General features: G+C 41.1%; 1 protein-coding gene across 1 annotated transcript; it reads left to right on the forward strand.

Annotated features, from left to right (window-relative positions):
• Positions 1-1,158: 1,158 nt before the first annotated feature.
• Positions 1,159-18,179, forward strand: LOC139350935 (mucin-6). Its single transcript, XM_070992612.1, has 43 exons — positions 1,159-1,207; positions 2,157-2,201; positions 2,538-2,763; positions 3,347-3,476; positions 3,676-3,739; positions 4,016-4,098; positions 4,256-4,451; positions 4,571-4,696; positions 4,811-4,931; positions 5,021-5,156; positions 5,243-5,320; positions 5,501-5,570; positions 5,720-5,857; positions 5,961-6,110; positions 6,602-6,696; positions 6,811-6,943; positions 7,198-7,441; positions 7,651-7,691; positions 7,880-7,968; positions 8,189-8,343; positions 8,440-8,578; positions 8,773-8,877; positions 9,162-9,356; positions 9,722-9,794; positions 9,872-10,041; positions 10,198-10,354; positions 10,435-10,545; positions 10,779-10,920; positions 11,060-11,088; positions 12,899-13,099; positions 13,715-13,956; positions 14,142-14,328; positions 14,869-15,097; positions 15,845-16,011; positions 16,139-16,208; positions 16,342-16,451; positions 16,562-16,593; positions 16,674-16,827; positions 16,920-16,957; positions 17,108-17,215; positions 17,567-17,606; positions 17,770-17,878; positions 18,011-18,179. The coding sequence occupies exons 1-43, from the start codon at positions 1,159-1,161 to the stop codon at positions 18,177-18,179; spliced, it is 5,346 nt and encodes a 1,781-aa protein (XP_070848713.1).
• The last annotated feature ends 683 nt before the right edge of the window (positions 18,180-18,862 follow it).

Here is an 18,862-nt window from a genome sequence, read left to right on the forward strand (position 1 = left end):
AGTATTTGCTGTGGTTTACAACCATATTTACTCTATAAAAGGACTACTTACATTTGTATTTTATGACCAAATTACCACAGTTTAGTTATAATTTTGTTATATTTATAGCTACTGTTCCCTCATATGCAGTAAAAGTACTTATCAGTACTAATATCTACATGCTAAGAATTTTAATGAGAGTGTAATATCCCCATTGACAGGTGGTGAGTTAGGGTTAACGATCTCAGGTTTATTGCCGCCTGCTGAATGTTTATAAGCCTCTTAATCCTTTACCACCTCATTGGTTTTGACTTAATTTGCAGCTCTTAGTATAATCTTTGCATGGAGAGAAACCTGAGCAGCAGTGGAACACATCTTTAAACGTCATGTGGTACTTTCCCTCAGATCTCAAATAGAAAAATAGCTAACTGCATCCTGGTTCATGCACCCTGGCCATTTCCCTCACCTCATTTATCACCTTCTCATTGTCATCTTGTCCTCTGTTAACTAGCAACGCATTGTCTGGTTCACCGGTGTTTGCCAAAAGTAAGCATCCCTCTTTGTTCATTAATATTTTACCCATTATGTGTGAGGGTGGTGACACAGACATCAATCAAGCGTTAGTGTTTCTGGCTGGATACAGGAGGTTTAAAGGAATGAAAGAGCAGGCTCAAGTTTCAAACTCTCCTTTTTATTTTGATGCTGAGTCTTCCAGACTGTGTTTGTGCTTCCATCCTGCCCTCTCTCTAATCAACATCTCTATTTCACACTCACACACTCGCAATTTCCCACGGGGGTATATATCAGACGGATTGCGGTAATGCCATGAAATAGATTTCTTTAACTGTAAATGCAACACGATTAGCAGGAAATGCTGTAAATGAAGCTGCCTTTCCAGCACTGCACAATCATTTATGTTTAATTGCCGTTTAGCTTAATATTTGATCAGATTTTTTTTTTTTATATTTGTAGTTTCCTGGTATTTTCAATGAAATAAGTTCAAGTGTGCATGTGTGAGCGTGCATGTCCAGGAGCACGGGGTGTGTTTTTCAGCCCATATCACACACACGTATCTGTGCGCGTGTGTATGGACACTGCATATAAAGCCATGTAGTGGGCTGTTTGTGCAGTTCCTTCTGGTTTGAGCTGCTGTCCTGCAGCGAGGGAGGATCAGGCAGCATGACCACACAGCGATGGATGTTGGCTGTCTGCTTTTCACTGGCTTCAGGTACCATGCACCCATTCATTTCATCATTTCTATATGAATTCATTCATCTGGGCAGAAAAAAAATGACGTGGGACAAGGATTTTAGAAAATCTATTTACTGCAATATGACCAAAAAATTACTCTTGAATTTTTGCAGCATGATAAGCAAAAAGGTTAAGATGTTTTAAGATGATATGCTGTTTTTCATGGTTATTTGCGCAGATTTTAGTTTGTATTTTAGTTAGTATAGTGATCAATTTCTTAAGGTTTTAACTGCAGACAATGAATCAGAGAAACAGTCCTCACATTTTCCAGACTGGAGTGTGAGGAATAACGCACATTAGTGTTGAACTGAGTGGTGGAATAAAAAACATGCTTAACCAAGTGCTCTACTAAAGTACAAATTTTAAGTACTTGCACTTGAGTAATACTGTTTTGTGCTACTATATACATAAAAAAAAAGAAAGAAAAAGTTTTTACTCGACTGCATTTATTTAACAGTTTTAGTTATTTGTTATTACTTGAATTTACATGCAAATATAAAAATAGGAGCTTATAAAATATGATAAGTGTAAATTAAACTATTCAACAGTGTGTGACAAAGTTGAAATAAAATGCACCACTACCACTTCAGCACTAAAATAATAAGAATCCAATAATATAATCAGTTAATATGAGCTATTTTTGTGAATTGTGAGCACTTTTATTTTTAATGATAGATTTAGCTTATAATACTTGTACTTTTACTTCAGTGGCATTTTCAATGCAGGACCTTTACTTGTAAGGGAGTATTTAATATTGCAGTATTACTATTTCACTTAAGTAAAGGATCTGAATAACTATAAAATGTAACTATAAAATTTCTGCTATATCCAAATGATTTGTATCTTGATCTCATACTAATTTCTATTCAGATTATTTAATTAATATGAATGTTTGCTTCCACCTTGATGCTGTATTTCTCTCCTAGTTTTAGAGACAGGGGAATCGGTCACCACAACAGAAACTCAGAAATGTGAGTAAAAGACAATCAATCTCATTCATTCATTCATTCATTCATTCATTCATTCATTCATTCATTCATTCATTCATTCATTTTACTGATTACTTTTTACAGATATTGATATAATAGTTGGTTATTGTTGGATTTCATTATTGAGTTCTGAACTGATTACTGATAGGAGTGTTGCTGATTACACCTTTGGCAAGAACAACAAAAACATTTAACAGGAACATTTCAAACCCCAAATCCATAAAACAAAAAAATTTCACTGATCTGTTTCTTCCTTGCTGACTTCACTCATATTTTCAGCTATTGTCTAATGAGTAAATTGACCTTTGTGGTGAGCAGACACTTGCAGGACCTTTGGCAGCGGGGTCGTCCAGCCTTTCAATGGTTCAAGTTTCTACGTGCGGTCCAGCTGCCGGTTCACCCTCACCCGCTTCACCCACAATCGGGTGGAATGTGATATCACCACAAGGCGGGGTGACAGCGGGCTGCTGGTCCACGTCGAGATCATCATCAACAAAATCAGGACTGTTCTGCAGAATGGAAGCATCCTGGTGGAGAAGAAAAGGTTTGAGTCCAACCCCTAACCCACCCTCATACTGCTTCACGACATGGAAACTGCAGACACCCAGAAAACCAAACAATGACTCCTGCAAAGTTTGATGTGATTGCACATCCTGAGTCTGTATTTGTTGATCATAGTGACACAAATCATTCACTCAGATGGCATTTACACTCAGCGACACGGCTAGGTGGTTGATTATTGATTGATTGATTTTTATGCGTTCTTAATGTCATCAGTGTTAGTTGATTATTAGCTTTGACTCTGGGACACTGAGCATTATTAATGATTTGTCTCTCCAGTTGAGTTAAATGCAGACATGCAGAAAATGACATCAAGTTGCTGCAATCTGCAAGGTGACTTTTGGGTGGGGTGGGCAGTGTAATAAAAAGCTGAGTAAGTGAGAAGACAGTAAAAAGACATACTTGTTTTACATCAGGCGGTGTTCTTCATTTTGTCTGGCAAAGAATACTTTTATATACATCAGCTCTGGGTGTATACTGAGTGAAAAATAGAGTAGGAAAACTTTTAAACCCACTGTACTAAACTCTGTTCACTGTATTTTTACCGTATGTTTATTTGCTGACAGTGTTTCCCTTCCATACGACCACACCTACCAGCACATCTTTCACTACGGTATCTACACGAAACTGAGGAGCTCGCTGCTCCCCCTGTCCGTCATCTGGCACGATGTACCTGGAGGAATCGACACTTTGTGGGTAAGCGGACACTGATGCTGCGTATTCTTCTATGTTGAGAATGTGCAGTGGACACACACAAGAGGGCCGAAACACAAGCGTAGAAATACATACACACATAACACATACGATGCATCAGAGGCAGGGTAACTGGAACATTCACAGCTAGTTTGGCACTGCAGAGCACCAACTGATCTAAAGATTTTTTTAACTTGTTAAGGTGGAGCTGGAGCAGGAGCTGAGCACTGACATGGGTGGACTGTGTGGGAAGCACAACATCTCAGGTAGGATAAGGAAACGACTGGAATTAAGGAGGGATAGGAATTAGACAAACAGACGGCTGGTGGTGTGTGGAAGTCGGCTCCCTGTCACATCATGTTCCCCTCCTGTTAAAATTGTGTTTCCTATAGTGCCACCTGCAGACAGGTTAGGGTTAGGGACAATGTTGGGTGCATATATAGGTAGGGGAAAACATGAGGTGATGGAGGAATGGATTTCTGCACAACGCCAGTTTGTGTTTCTAACTTTGCTCAAAGAATATGCTATTTTTATGAAACCAGGCAACAAACAGCAGCTGATCACAGAGAGCGTGATTGGTGATGACACATGTCAAACCCGAGATCCTGTCTTCACTGATAATCAAGTAAGTTAACTGTTGTCATGGTGATACTTTGCTTTCCAGTCTGCTGTTGGCACTGCTGCTCTGTATGTACTCTCTACCGAGACCAAGACAGAGGCATATCACACACAAAATGTCCCAATGCCAGATGTTCAGGTGGTTTCTCTCATGACATTTCCAGGCATGCAGACTGTTCTTTTCCTACACCTTGGATTGTCTGCAAGCCAGGATTCAACATTATATCCAACTGTGTGATGAGAACATTTACAACTATGAACAGAGCAAATACATCAGCTGCGCTTTCTTCAAAGAAATTGCCCAGCAGTGTGGAAATAGCAGTTATGTCTGGAGCATATGGAGATCTGTAACCGGCTGTGGTAGGTGCCCTTTAAAACTAGATCTTAAAGTTCTTTGAATTAGCCCACATGCATGTTTTGGGCATGTATTTGATAGACTTGATGGACACTTGCTGTGCGTCTGTCTCTGTGGGACGCAGTGATACCCAGTTGTCCAGGGGACCTGGTTTATGTAGAGCAGGGTCCAGCCTTTGTTCCTAGCTGCTCCAACCCAAACCCCAGATTCTCCAACCAGGATCTCATCAGCTCCTGTGTCTGCCCAATAGGTGAGCGTTGTCTGACTCTATGATTTAGCTCTTCTCTTATCTGACTCTGTTGTGTAAGCGCCTCTTTAGCCTGCTAAAAACCAATAATAAACAGTTTAGTAATTTGTGTTGCAGGTAAGGTCCTTAATGATGCTGCAGATGGCTTCCACTGTGTGAGCATGCCCAGCTGCCCCTGTGTGTTTGCTGGCAAGAGCTACTCAACTGGAGACACGCACAGCACCATATGTCAGTCATGGTAAGTGGGCAGAAAAACATGAATTGTGATTTTGGGAAGAATACAATGAACTGATTTAATTTGAATGCCAACCTCATTCCTCTCCACAGTATGTGTGACAGTGGGAAATGGCGATGCTCTGAAAACTTCTGCCCTGCCAAATGTGTCATTGAAGGGCAGTTTGTGACAACAGTTGATGGCAAACAATATGCCGTCCCTGGTAAATGCACATATGTGGCCTCACAGGTGATTTTTTTCCCCACTACCACATTTAACATTAACCTATGTTGTCTTTTTGAGACACTAATTGCTCTTTTAAAAACCCTTTTTAGGGTCTCAACTGGACAATAGCTATTGAGTATTTCGAAAAGGCGCCATCTCTGAAAACAGTCACTCTTCAGCTTTTTCAGGTACACGCAAGTCTTTGAGGGTTGAATTTATATCGATTATTTATTTATAATGATTGATGTGATACATATGAAACGTGCCACGTGTGGTTTGCAGAAATGTACAATGCCAACATTGTATTCTGGTGACTGCACTGCAAGAGCAAGAGGAGTCACAAATTGTGCTTCTTTTTGGACCTGCAGGAAACATACACATTTTCACAGAGCATGGTTAAAATTGGAGAGGAGGAGATCTCTGAACTTCATCAATCTGGTAAAAACAATGGGAAGAAGAATTGTTGTCCATTGCATCTATTAAATGGTCTTTAACGTGAATATATAACATGTCTGGTAGTCTAGTAATCCATCCATGGCTGGGTTATTCACCCACCCAATCACTGACCAACCTCTGTCACCTGTCAGACCATGCTCTGGTCTTCTGGCAGTCCTCCATGTACGTCCAGGTCTACACACCCTTTGGCATGAAGATCCAAGTCCAGATGTCTCCTGAAATCCAGCTGTACATCACGCCATCCTCAAACCATACTGGCATGATCTCAGGTTAGGTTCTCTGATATATTGTGACTGGTATTCCCTTTGGGCTCCATTTTCATCTCAAGCATGATGCAAATTGACTAGTAAGTCTAGTCAGTCTGTCTTTTAGGTCTTTGCGGCAACAGCAACAATGACACCACAGACGACTTCACCACCAGCAGTGGCATCGTCGAGAACTCAGCTCAGCCTTTTGCTCAGTCGTGGAGTGTGGATGCTTGTGCGGTGAACATACCCAGCACCTGCATCAACACAGACAATGGTAACCATTAATAATACAAATGTGCTTGTTTGGAAAATATGCGTTCACATTCCTGAATTCTCTACATCAGGGATGAATGAGAGGATTGGACTGGACTTGGTTGCAGAAACATCCAAGAGTCTTCTTCAGTTCTAATTGGGTGGGATGAAAGAACAGCATTGTAGGTGGGGGATAAATGGTGTCATAGGTGTCATAGTGGTGTCTCTGTTGACATGAATCAAGTGAAGGAGCTCTAAGTGACTTCCCAGCAGTCAGTTAGAACTTGAAGAAGCATATTGGATGAGAGGCGAAATACAGTATTTTCAAGTATCAACAACCAAGTTAATTTTCCCTGGATTCAACCATCCTTGCATATATCAGGGCTGATAAAGAATATATTACATTTTGATAATAATGCACTGGAATGACGGAGACTGAGCGATTGCTGTTAGGGCTGATCGATTGTATAATAATAATAACATATTTCATTATCTCAACATGTATTTTTGCAGAAATATTTGCTGATGAGAAGTGCTCTGTGTTGAACAACCCAACCGGGATATTTGCTAAGTGCCATGATCACATCCCAACAGATCACTACCACGTGGTAACAAGACTTTTGCACCAAATTAAATCCTTAACTAGTTCTTGTCATTTTCAAATATGCAGCTGGCAAGTTGGTGATGACTCCTGTTAACACGAAACTTGTTTGCATTTCCAGGCTTGTATCCAAAGAACGTGCAGCTGTGGCAGCAGCCTGCAGCAGTGCTTGTGTGTTGCTCTGGGCAGCTATGCCAAAGCCTGCGCCAGTCTGGGTGTTGTGGTTGGCGACTGGAGGAAAGCTACCAACTGCAGTGAGTATTTATTCTGTCTGCATCCTTGCATTTCAATTTAGTAATGTTCAAATAGTTCACAATAACAACTGGTCCAAAAAGTCAAATCAAATCTGCTGCTGGCAGTTTATGGAATTGTTTTTTTCACTTTGACGCCAATGATAAAATGATGATTCAAAACCTGTCAGACACCAGATGTTTCTAATGTAAAATAGTACTAGTGCTTGCTTTGAAATTAGAGGCATATTTCGTGTTATCACAATGTTGTGTCGCAGCTCTGCAATGTCAGAAGAACCAAGAATTCTTCTACAACATGCAAATCTGCAACCGCACGTGCCATTCCCTGTCTGGCCCTGACCCTCGCTGTGGGCTGGACGATGTGCCTGTGGAGGGCTGTGGCTGTCCAGAGGGAACTCACCTGAACCAAGGACACATCTGTACCCCAAAAGCAGAGTGTGTTTGTCACTACTATGGCGGTACAACATCACCAGGCCCCATTGTTATCGATGGACGAATGTGGTGAGCTGATCTTCTGAGTACTCACAGCCGTTTCAAATTCTTAAATACCAAAATTATTTTAATATTTTTACTTTTGTGGCTTACCTTCTTGGTGCCTGAGGCTATTACCCACTGTCTGCCCTAACCACATCTTCCCAATGCTGTTTCCCAGTGCTAGTCTACACCTATTGTTGTGTTATATTTCACACCAAACATTGTGTCTATTGCAGCATCTGTGAGAATGGAGAACTGCAGTGTGCTAAGGATTGTGGTAAATACTGTATATATATATTTTGAGTCATAATCTTATCACAATCATACTCATCCTTTGTTAGCTTTGCTCCACTGTTTCAACTTAATTCATTTGGTAATAGTGGAAATTCACCTGAATTTTGTCACCACGTCTGAAATCTAATTAACACACTATGTTTTTATGTATTTAATGATTGTTTGCATCAGGGTGCAGAAATGGGAAGGTTTGTGTTCATTGCGCTGAGTATCCAGTTAACACGGTTCAGAAAACCTGTGACAGTCTCAACAAACCAATGGTAGGTCAACATTTGTCAGTGGCTTGTCATTATGTGGTATTTACGTTGTACAACCTTAATTCTGACAAAGTTGGGACACCGTGTAAAGCTTAAATAACAACAGAATGCTGTCATTCATTAAGGCACCATTCATTCAATGAAGCTGATGATGTCAAACATTAATATGTTAGATTAATATGTATCTTTGAGCCAAAAGGTTTTCTTTCCGTGTGATTTCCAGGGTACCAGTATGAAATGTGATAGTGGCTGTTACTGCCCCCCTGACCAGTATGAGGATCACCGTGGAAACTGTGTTTCTCTGGACAACTGCACCTGCGTTTACAGTGGCAAAGTATTCAGTGCAGGGCAGAGTGTCATAACCAGCTGCAAAACCTGGTAACGCCTGCATTGGTGCTGCTTTACTGCTTGTTCCTTCAAAGCCATGTCACAGAGGCCAGAGGCTGACTAAAAGGCTTACGCTCTATCTTACAGTGTCTGTGGTCAGGGTCAGTGGCACTGCAAAGACAAGCCCTGTCCTGGGAAGTGTCAAGTTTACGGAAATGGACACTACCAGACGTTTGACACCAAATGGTACCGCTTTGATGGACACTGTCAGTACACACTTGTAGAGGTGAGGCAAAACATGAAAGCAGGGCAAAACCCACTTTGAATGTTTCTTTGCTCAAACTTTGTCGGCCTCCAACACATTCCCTTCAAAGGATCATCCAAAAACCCTGCCAGAACTATAGGGCATTTCAAATATATAGGTTACGGTTTGCTGTATTTTTCACAATAATGTCTTTAACTCTGATCTTTTCACTTAAGGATGATTGTGGAAATAGAAACGGCACCTTCTCTGTCAGAGTGGAGAGTGTACCCTGCTGTGATGAGGCGCTCACCTGCTCTCGCTCGATCATCCTCGACCTGCAGGTGGATGGCTGTGTCTTTGATTCCATTTTTTCTCACAGCTATTGTCTGCATGTTTCATTATGTATCTTCATTGTTTTCATGATACTGTAACATCCATTCCATTGTTCACTTTCTTTCATCCTATTGCTTCACACACTTCAACTACACCTTTCACTCAATGCATTGTTGCACCCTCTGATCATTTACTGAATTTCATGGCTGATGAATGGCCATGAACCTATGAAGTCTGGTAATATGTTCATCAACAATTAAAAATTGTTGTTGTACCCTTGCTGTCCTGAAAGGGCTCAGTCACCCTAACATTGAGCGACATGAAGGTGACCAGGCACCACCATGACAACTGGACTGTGCAGGCAGATCCTCTTTACTCCACACACACTGTAGGACTCTACATCATAATCTCAGTGCCAAGCAGAGGGATCACTCTCATCTGGGACAAACACACCCGGATCACCATCGAGCTGCATGCGTACTGGAGGGTGGGTGATGAGGATTTTGACCATGTAATCATTTATATGTCATTTGACACATGAACAAACTCTTATCTTAAATGTAAATCAAAAAAATATTAGAGACTGCTTTTAAATACAAAATTTAAATTCCAAAGCATTTTATACAATTGTTTAATGTCTCACTTTCCTTCTCAGCTTTGTACTGATTTATTTATTTAACCAGCTCAATACAACTTTGATTTTGATAAAGCCTGCTTTGGATTTGAAAATTGACTTTAGTTGTAAAAAGACACTAACATTACATTTAAGCACTGGCCATCACGGCTAGATTCATTCTCTGTAAATACGTTCAATTTGTGTTTAATTTTGGAACTTAACCACCTCTCCTGCAGAACCGAGTGTGTGGCCTCTGTGGGAATTTTGACTCCAATGAGATGAATGACCTGCAGATAAGTGGCTCAGCAGGTGAATAGACTTTCTCCTTTTAATTATGAAGCACAAACACCTTGGTAATCATAATAACACCAATGATCTGTTTTTAGTGGTGTCTAGTCCTCTGGCGTTTGGCAACAGCTGGAAAGCCCCCACACCTCCTTGCTCCGATGTGACCACTGAGATGTTTCCGTGTGAACGCAACTCCTACTGCTCAGCCTGGGCCCAGCGGCGCTGTATGATCCTGACAGGAGACACATTCAAAGACTGCCACTTAAAAGTATGCATTTTACATATTACATTAAACTAAAGACTTAAAAGAGCTAAGGGTCAACACTAAATATTCATTATCCAGATCTACTATTTACCCTAATAGACCTTCACAGAGAGTTCTTAAAAGTGTGTATTCAAGCTCTGGATGCTCTACAATTCTCAGGTGGATCCAGAGCCGTACTACCATGCCTGTGTGCAGGAGTCCTGCTCCTGTGAGTTTGAAGGGAAGTTTCTGGGCTTCTGCACAGCTGTGGCAGCCTACGCAGAGGCCTGCAGTGACCAGGATGTGTGCGTCAACTGGAGAACACCTGATTTGTGTCGTAAGTTACAATCCTGTTTTGCAAAACATAAACTACACCTCACTGTGTAATCATTTAACCTGTGATCATTTAAACCGTAGCGGTCTACTGTGACTACTACAACGAGCAGGGCCAGTGTAGCTGGCACTATGAAGCCTGTGGTGAGATGCTAACCTGTGGCAAAGGCAACTACTTCACTCACAAGCTGGAGGGTAACCAAACATTCTCAATTGTATTGAATTGCATTGAATTGTTTACAAACGTGGAAAGTGAAAGTAATGCATTAATGTTAATTTGTGTCCGGCCGTAAACAAACCTGGTCTTAAAATAGAATCTTTACAATTAAGATACCTACTGAATTCTTTTTCTAGGTCTAGGTTTAATCAGTGCTTACACAAACCAACTGCTATATTTATTTATTATATATTATTTATTCTTGGTGAAGGCTGCTACCCCAAATGTTCAAAGGAGGAACCATTCTATGATGAAAATACTGGTGAATGTACCAAACTGAGAAACTGCACCTGCTATTTTAATGACACCATCATCCAGCCTGGGGCAGTGGTGCTGATACAGTCTATTGAGTGGTAAGTTGGACATCTCTTAAATTGTGTACAATACGTCTAAATATGTGTATTATGTGTATGTACAACCATCCTATGAAAAAAAAATTGTACTTTATATATACTATATATTCATTCAACTGACAACTTATTTCCTTGTCAGCCGCTGTGAAAATGGAACAATTAAGTGTCGTAAGTATGAATTTGTTTCATTTACCATCATATTTACTTTTTAGTATGTCTGTCAACAGATACACAAAAATATGAAATTGGTTTTGTGACAATCAGCTTTGGTTAATGTTTTAGAGTGTACTGTACGGTCCTTCACAGAGCATGTTTTCAAAACATCAGACCTCTATTCCACCTCTACTCCAACAGCACGTCCACCCACAACTACGCCTGCCACCACTACATCAACTGCTCCCACCACAACTGCATCAGCTACTACCACTGAAACAACGGTGCTTGTCACTACCTCTATGTCAACATCTACAACTGCCTTAACTACAGCTGAAACATGGTCAACAGCACCCACCACCACCTCTTCACCATTGACAACCATTACAGACGTATCAACTACAACAGGAAATTGGTCCACTGTGGTTTCCTCCACCTCTACACCATCAACTACAACCACTTCAGCCACCACTGAAACAACTGTGCTTTCCACAACCTCGACACCAACAACTACAACTGCCTTAACTACAGCTGAAACATGGTCAACAGCACCCACCACCACCTCTTCACCATTGACAACCATTACAGACGTATCAACTACGACAGGAAATTGGTCTACTGTGGTTTCCTCCACCTCTACGCCAACAACTACGACCACTTCAGCCACCACTGAAACAACTGTGCTTTCCACTACGTCAACACCAACAACTACAACTGCCTTAACTACAGCTGAAACATGGTCAACAGCACCCACCACCACCTCTTCACCATTGACAACCATTACAGACGTATCAACTACAACAGGAAATTGGTCCACTGTGGTTTCCTCCACCTCTACACCATCAACTACAACCACTTCAGCCACCACTGAAACAACTGTGCTTTCCACAACCTCGACACCAACAACTACAACTGCCTTAACTACAGCTGAAACATGGTCAACAGCACCCACCACCACCTCTTCACCATTGACAACCATTACCAATGTCTCAACAACTTCAGAAAATTGGTCCACTGCACTTTCCACCACCTCTGCACCAATGACTACAACTACCTTAACCACTACTGAAACCTCAGCAACCCCTACTCAAATGACTAATACACCAGCTTCTACAAATACACTGGGTACCACTCCTTCGCTGACAACTGCTAGCTCAACACAGCCTACAACAATAACAAATAACACTGAATCTACCACGGTTCAGACAACTACAACAAAGTTACCTACATCTGAATCTCCTAGCTCTGTGCTTACCACGTTATACACAACTGAGAGGACTTTATTCACCAATGCTTCAACAACACAGACAACAGAATCAGAGCCCACAGAGACAGATACATCAACCTATACCTTCACAACACAACCAACAACAAAACATACCAAGCAAACAGCAACAACACTTCAATCAGCAACCACCTTTGCAACCAATGCTACTACCGTGACTGAAGTAACCACCACAGAGACTTCCACTGAAACATTTTCCTCCTCTAAACCTTCACCATCTACAATCATGCCACCAACAACACATGCCACTGAGATGTCCACAAGTCAAGGATTCACGAGTGCAACATCTACCACTGAACCGATCACTGAAGAAACAGGCAAAACAATGACAACAACAGAAATAACACTCACTCCTGCCAGTCAAGTGTCAACTGTCACTGAAACGAGATCCCCACCCACCACTCACAGTGCGTGCCAATGTTATTCACATTACTCCATTTTGTCAGCAATTTTATCAGTCAGTTCCTTAAATTACTGGAACAATGGTTTTGGTCTGTCTGTATTCACTCTCCGCTGCTTTTGTATTCATCCAAACAACAGTCTGTGAGTGTAAAGACCTGAAGAGGAAAAAGAGCTGGAGTTGTGGTGATACGTGGACAGAGGACTGCTTCAATAAGACTTGTACAGATGAGAAGATAGAGTTGACTCCAGTGGTTTGTCCGGAGGCTACAATTCCCATCTGTCCCAGAAATCAGGTCACAAAAGTGTCAGATGGATGCTGTGAAACATGGAAGTGTGACTGTAAGTTAATCAGTGTTTGCCACTGCTCGTCTTAGCTATCATTTATCCCCCTTCTTTTCCTTTCTTTAGAGTTTGATACATTTCTTTAGAGACCTCCACATATCTACCTCTGTTTTTGTGTGGTTAGGCGGGGAATTTCAACTTGACTTAGAGTATAAAGTGCTGCTCCACAGAACATCGTAATATCATCTTGCTCCCAGTTTCCTTGAATCACTCTCAATTTATATACTGTAATTGTCCTTACAATACCATGCTAGAGGCTCTGTGGTGTTAATGTCAGCATGCTAACATGCTCATAATGACAAATGAACATGGTTATGTTTAGTAGGCAATGTTTTATATAGTCACCATCTTTGGTTAGTGTGTTAGCATGATGATGTTAAGTATTGGACACATGAAAATTTTGACCAAATGATGGTACGAGAGGAAAAGGTTATTACACTGAAGTCTGTGAAGAACATGAATGTCTAATAGGTGTTGAGATATTTCAATCTGGACTAAAGTGTTGGATTGACCGACAGAAGTTGGTATCCCTAGAGCCATGCCGCTCTAGCCATGTAGCAAATTTTTCTGTCTTCTTAAGTCACCTCTTATGCTTTCCCATGCCATTTCTAGGTCGCTGTGAGCTATATGGGGACCCCCACTACATCTCTTTCCAAGGTGTAGTCTTTGATTTCATGGATGAATGCACCTACATCCTGGTGGAGGAGCGGTCGCCACGTCATCATCTGACTATTGCTGTAGACAACTTCCACTGTGTGCCAGGCCTCGAAGGGTCCTGTGCTAAGGGCGTCATCCTGATATACCAGGACAATATAGCTACACTCAATATCATTCCACATTTGTTTGCAGTACAGGTAGGATATAACTTTCTATTTATTTACAGTTACAGCATTATATATTGGCTCTTTAGCTCTTAGATGCTGATAATCATTTACTGTGATATGAGATATTTTTACGTCAGAGCTCAAAGTATTCAAAGCTACCATACTCTCTTGAAAGGATAAGACATTTGGTTTGGTACTCATCTAATCTGCCCTAGGCCACTCTAAATAACGTGACCATAATGCCGCCATATGAGGAGCAAGGGTGGAGGTTTGAGACCACGGGGTACATAGTGTCCATCCACCTCCCAGAGATCCGCTCTTATGTATCCCTCAGTCCGTCTTGGACCCTTGTGGTCAGTCTGGCTATGGAGCATTTCCTCAACAATACCCAAGGACAATGTGGTGGGTAATGGATCAATATTAAGTTAGTTTTTGGGCTATCCAAACAGTGGGCTCGGTTTAAAGCTGCATTCAACAATTTCTGGCCACTAGAAGGTAGACTGAAACAACAAAGAAACATGTTGTCTGTGATATAAATAACTTGCCCACATTTGAGAAAAAGTTACCTAATTACACAAGCAGCAGACACAGAGTGAACATCCATGTAATGTTTTTTGGGCCAGCTTGTAAATTAAAGTCCAGTTTCTTAACCCTAACCCTAAAAAGGCTGAGTCCTCATCTTGCTACTATTTTTTCACCAGCTGCAATCTATTTTTTGTTACACAGATAGCTTGTTTGAGGTTCCTGTAGATTGGACAAATCTGCAATGTCAGAGAACCATAAACATACACTGAAATTTGCAAAAGTCTGTGAATAGTTGGGTCTTGATATTTATTAGTCAAACGGTTTCTAAGATACTTGCATGTATATGTATGTAATGTATATTAGACATCAGAACTCACATCTTCCTCTCTGAAGTTCACCTGTCCATCTTCTGTACAGGTGTTTGTGGCGTTGGATCATGTGTCCGTAAAGGAGGGAAGATCGAGGATGACGGCTGCTGTGAGAAAACAGCCTATGACTGGGTGTACGCAGACCCGCTGAAGCCATCTTGTGTTTTTGCACAAAGGGATCTACCATGTCACCCAGAGACCACTTCAGTGCCCACTAGCACACCCACTTCCACCACCTCCTGCCCCGGGAGCCAACTATGCGAGCTGCTAGACCACACGTAAGCTCCCCCACTTTTTGTCTTTTTAAAAATATATGTATCATCATACAGTCCCCTTATTTAATTGATTATATTGAAGCTATTAGCCCTGTTGATTGTGGAGGGTAAATACACATGAAACAGTTTACCCACCTTTTTCAAATGCAGCATAAGATTACTCATCTTTTTTATGAGTTTGTCGTAACATCAAATTGAATATTTTAGTCAGCGTACATTTCTAGTTTACCCGCCTTTTATTTTACCACTACACCCCCTTGGTGATTTTGTCCAATTAATATTCATATCTCAGGTATGTTGCTGCTCTGCTCTCTCTCTCTCCATTGCCCCATGCAACAGCAGAAGAATAGTGGAAATAGAGTAACCTGCAATCTACAACCATTTTAGGCTACCCATGAGTGGAGACACATTGTGGCAACACCCTCCAGTCACCCCATACACCGTAGCTACTGATGCCGTAGCAGTTACCCATCGCACCCCAACAACCTCCAAGCAGCCACCTCATAGTGACCCAGCAAATGTGCATAGGACTCTAGAAGCCACTTACTATCACCCTCACAAACATGTGGAACACTTTAACCAGTTTTCTCTAGACATATTTTTCTGTTCCTTTTAATTTTATGGTGTATGATGATGTATAGCCTTGACCGTCAGTCTCTCTGTGTATGTTCTGAGTTGTTGTATAGTACGTTGTGTATTAGCACATTCTTTAACTATTGTCTAAAAATCGAATACATTCTGTTTCCTCAGAGTCTTCTCAAACTGCAGCAGATATGTGAATCTGATCGTTAAGAAGAAGAACTGCGAGTTTGATTCATGCAGAAATGGTGCCTGCTCTTCTCTAGAGCAGGCTGCTGAGGAATGCAAGAAAGCTGGATTGTGTATTGACTGGAGAAGACTGACTAATGGAAGCTGTGGTATGTAAAGTGCCTTTTATCCGTTTTGTATCATTTGTCTTTATAAAAATGTTTTGGTTAAAATGTCAATGATAAATTCTTCCTGGGGCTGATACTTAGATTAATAACTGCAGTGTCCTTGCTTCAGATGTGCCATGTCCAAAAGGATTGGTTTACAAAGAATGTAGCAACAAGCTGGATGACTTCTGCTATGGAGGGTTTGTAAAGTTTACTTTCACCAAGTAACATCCTTACACTTGTTGTGATGTTTGTTTTTCACTCTATTAAGCCCAAAGTGTTCCCCTGTCATTTTTTCCTCATTCTTATTTCTCTACTGATGTGGCTGTACAGAGTGCGTTACCCAGGTGCCTCCCTCGAGAACAACAGCACAGGCTGCTTTTGCCCAAGTGGCCAGTCCAGGGCAGGAAATCACTCAAACGTCTGTGTGTCTGACTGTCCCTGTGAGTAACATGGCTTACGGTATAAGGCTGACTCTTACACCTAGACAGTTTGTTTGAAATCTACTCATCATAAAAACTGTTAATGCAGAGTTTGTTTTCTCTTCGATCAGATTGTAAAGGGCCACTTGGTGAGCCCAGACTGGTAAGTCTTTGTCTCATCAGTGCAGAAAAAGTCAAGTCTCTGAATGAATTCTTGACTGTAAACGTGTTTCTGTCTTCCAGCCTGGCGAGGTGTGGAAGTCCGGCTGTCACCTGTGCACATGTAACAACCAGACTCGGATGGAGGAGTGTTTTCTAAAACCTCCTGGGCCACTTCCTACCTGCAGCCACAGTGCTGTCTTGGTAAACTCCTCTTGCTGTGGTGATCAGATTTGCGGTGAGCACTGGCACTTTACGATGTTTGAAAGCGATGGTTTCAGTACGATCTCAGAGAGTGTCATTTGCTCCTCTTGTCATGTTATTTTCCAGTGAACAAGACATGCAGCTATCATGGAAAAACATACAAGGTTCGTTATGTCTAATAGCATAACAATTTCTCTATTTAACAAAGAAAAGTGTTACTTCTCCCTGAGCGTTAACTTGCATTTTGCATCGATTTGCCATGAATCATTGTACTGTGTAGTGTTTTGCCTTGATATCTTTCTTTGCGTTTGTAGGTTGGAGACAGATGGAAGGATGCCGCTCATCCCTGCAAGTCATTCAGCTGCAACAAAGATGGTATTGAGACTGAGACAACAGTCTGTCCCACAGAAAACTGTCAGGAGGTACTGCTCACTCTCCGCTCTGTTCCTTCAACTGCACAGTGATAACTCTTGTGTTACTGCATTTCCCACCAGCTAAACAGTTGTTTTACAATAAAGATATATCATAACTATTGCATAGAGCTTGGTGGCTTTTATCGAAATTGGAACAGAGTAGAGTTTTTCATTCATGCTGTTTAGGTGTGGAGAAAAAGCAGGTGGTACATTATTGAACAAAAGATTGAAAGTGAGACAGGAATTTTTAACATATATATATTTAAAAGGTGCATACGCTGGAACCAAGCCATAGTTAAATGTTTAAAGAATAAGTAGAACAAAAAATTTGACTTTGAGCCGTTATGGTTTATTCACCAGGGGGACAGAATCTGGGACGACCAACACTGCTGCTTTACATGTAAGTGTAGTCAAAATCAATAAAATGTTGAAATTATTTACAACTACTGACTTTGTGACTTTGTTTTTCTTATAGGTTGTAGAATTTGGACTTTTTTGTTCCAGCAATTTAACTATCAAGAGTTAAATAATGGTGGAATTTCCTGTATTGCCTCTGACTCCAGGTAACCAGAGCTGTGCTCCGAAGGTGACCAGTATCAACATTACCAGAGACAACTGTACTGCCGTCATGCAGATGCCCATTTGTCAGGGCCAATGTGTGTCTGAGCCCAGGTGAGGAGGAATACCTGTCATTCGTACTGCGGACTCAACAGAAGTTTTAATTTTAGAGACTATAATAAATTTTAACTCTGGTCTCAATCCCTCTGCCCCCTCCTCCGAATGCACCTCGGCCGACTGCAACAGGGTCATGTTGCACAGTGACCTGCAGGTGGAGCAGGAGTGCCGATGCTGTCAGGAGCGGAGCTCAGAGAGGAGATCAGTGACTCTGCAGTGCTTCGACCTCACGACCAGACACTACAACTACAGGCATATTACAGGCTGTGAGTGCAGAGCCTGTGGCATACTGCGCTGAAAGCACAGACTGGAGCCAAGAAGAAACAGTTCTGTAATGAATCCATTCAGTTTCCAAGTTCAAATCTAATGTATAAAATGAAATGATTATTATTAAGAATCAGAATGAAGTTAATTATGATAAACATAGTAAGAGAAAAACAAAACAAAAAAACAAGTACTGAAAAAGTCAAAGTATGCTGCAAAGCATAAATATGCAAAAAGTATATGAGTATATCCATTTCAAAAATATAAGACGTCTTTATTTCAAGCAATTACCAGACAAATAAATTGAATCATTTACTAATCAGCATTGTTTGCGTTATGCATCTTCTTTTGATTTAATCCACTCTTCTCACACTTTCTCCCTGAGTACCTCATGGCAGCCTCATTGCTCCGGCTTTGATCACACACATTTCCATACCAATAGCAAGCCAAATGACAAAAACATAGCTTCTCAACAGTGCTATCTAGCCATGCAGGTAGTTTTTATTTGCACAGGTTTTGAGTTACTGCATCTGAAATGTACTCCTGGTGCTCATGGCATTGAGAAATGACATTGAGTGACAATGAGTCAATATTATTGTTCCTCTCCACATGTCTGTATGACTATTATCAATAGAAATAAGCAAGAAGGGTTTTTTTGTGGTTTGGCCCTTTAAAATGTAACTGTACATGAATAGGAAACACAGCTGACAAAGCATG

The sequence above is a fragment of the Chaetodon trifascialis genome, chromosome 22, assembly GCF_039877785.1.
Source record: "Chaetodon trifascialis isolate fChaTrf1 chromosome 22, fChaTrf1.hap1, whole genome shotgun sequence".
NCBI lineage: Eukaryota > Metazoa > Chordata > Actinopteri > Chaetodontiformes > Chaetodontidae > Chaetodon > Chaetodon trifascialis.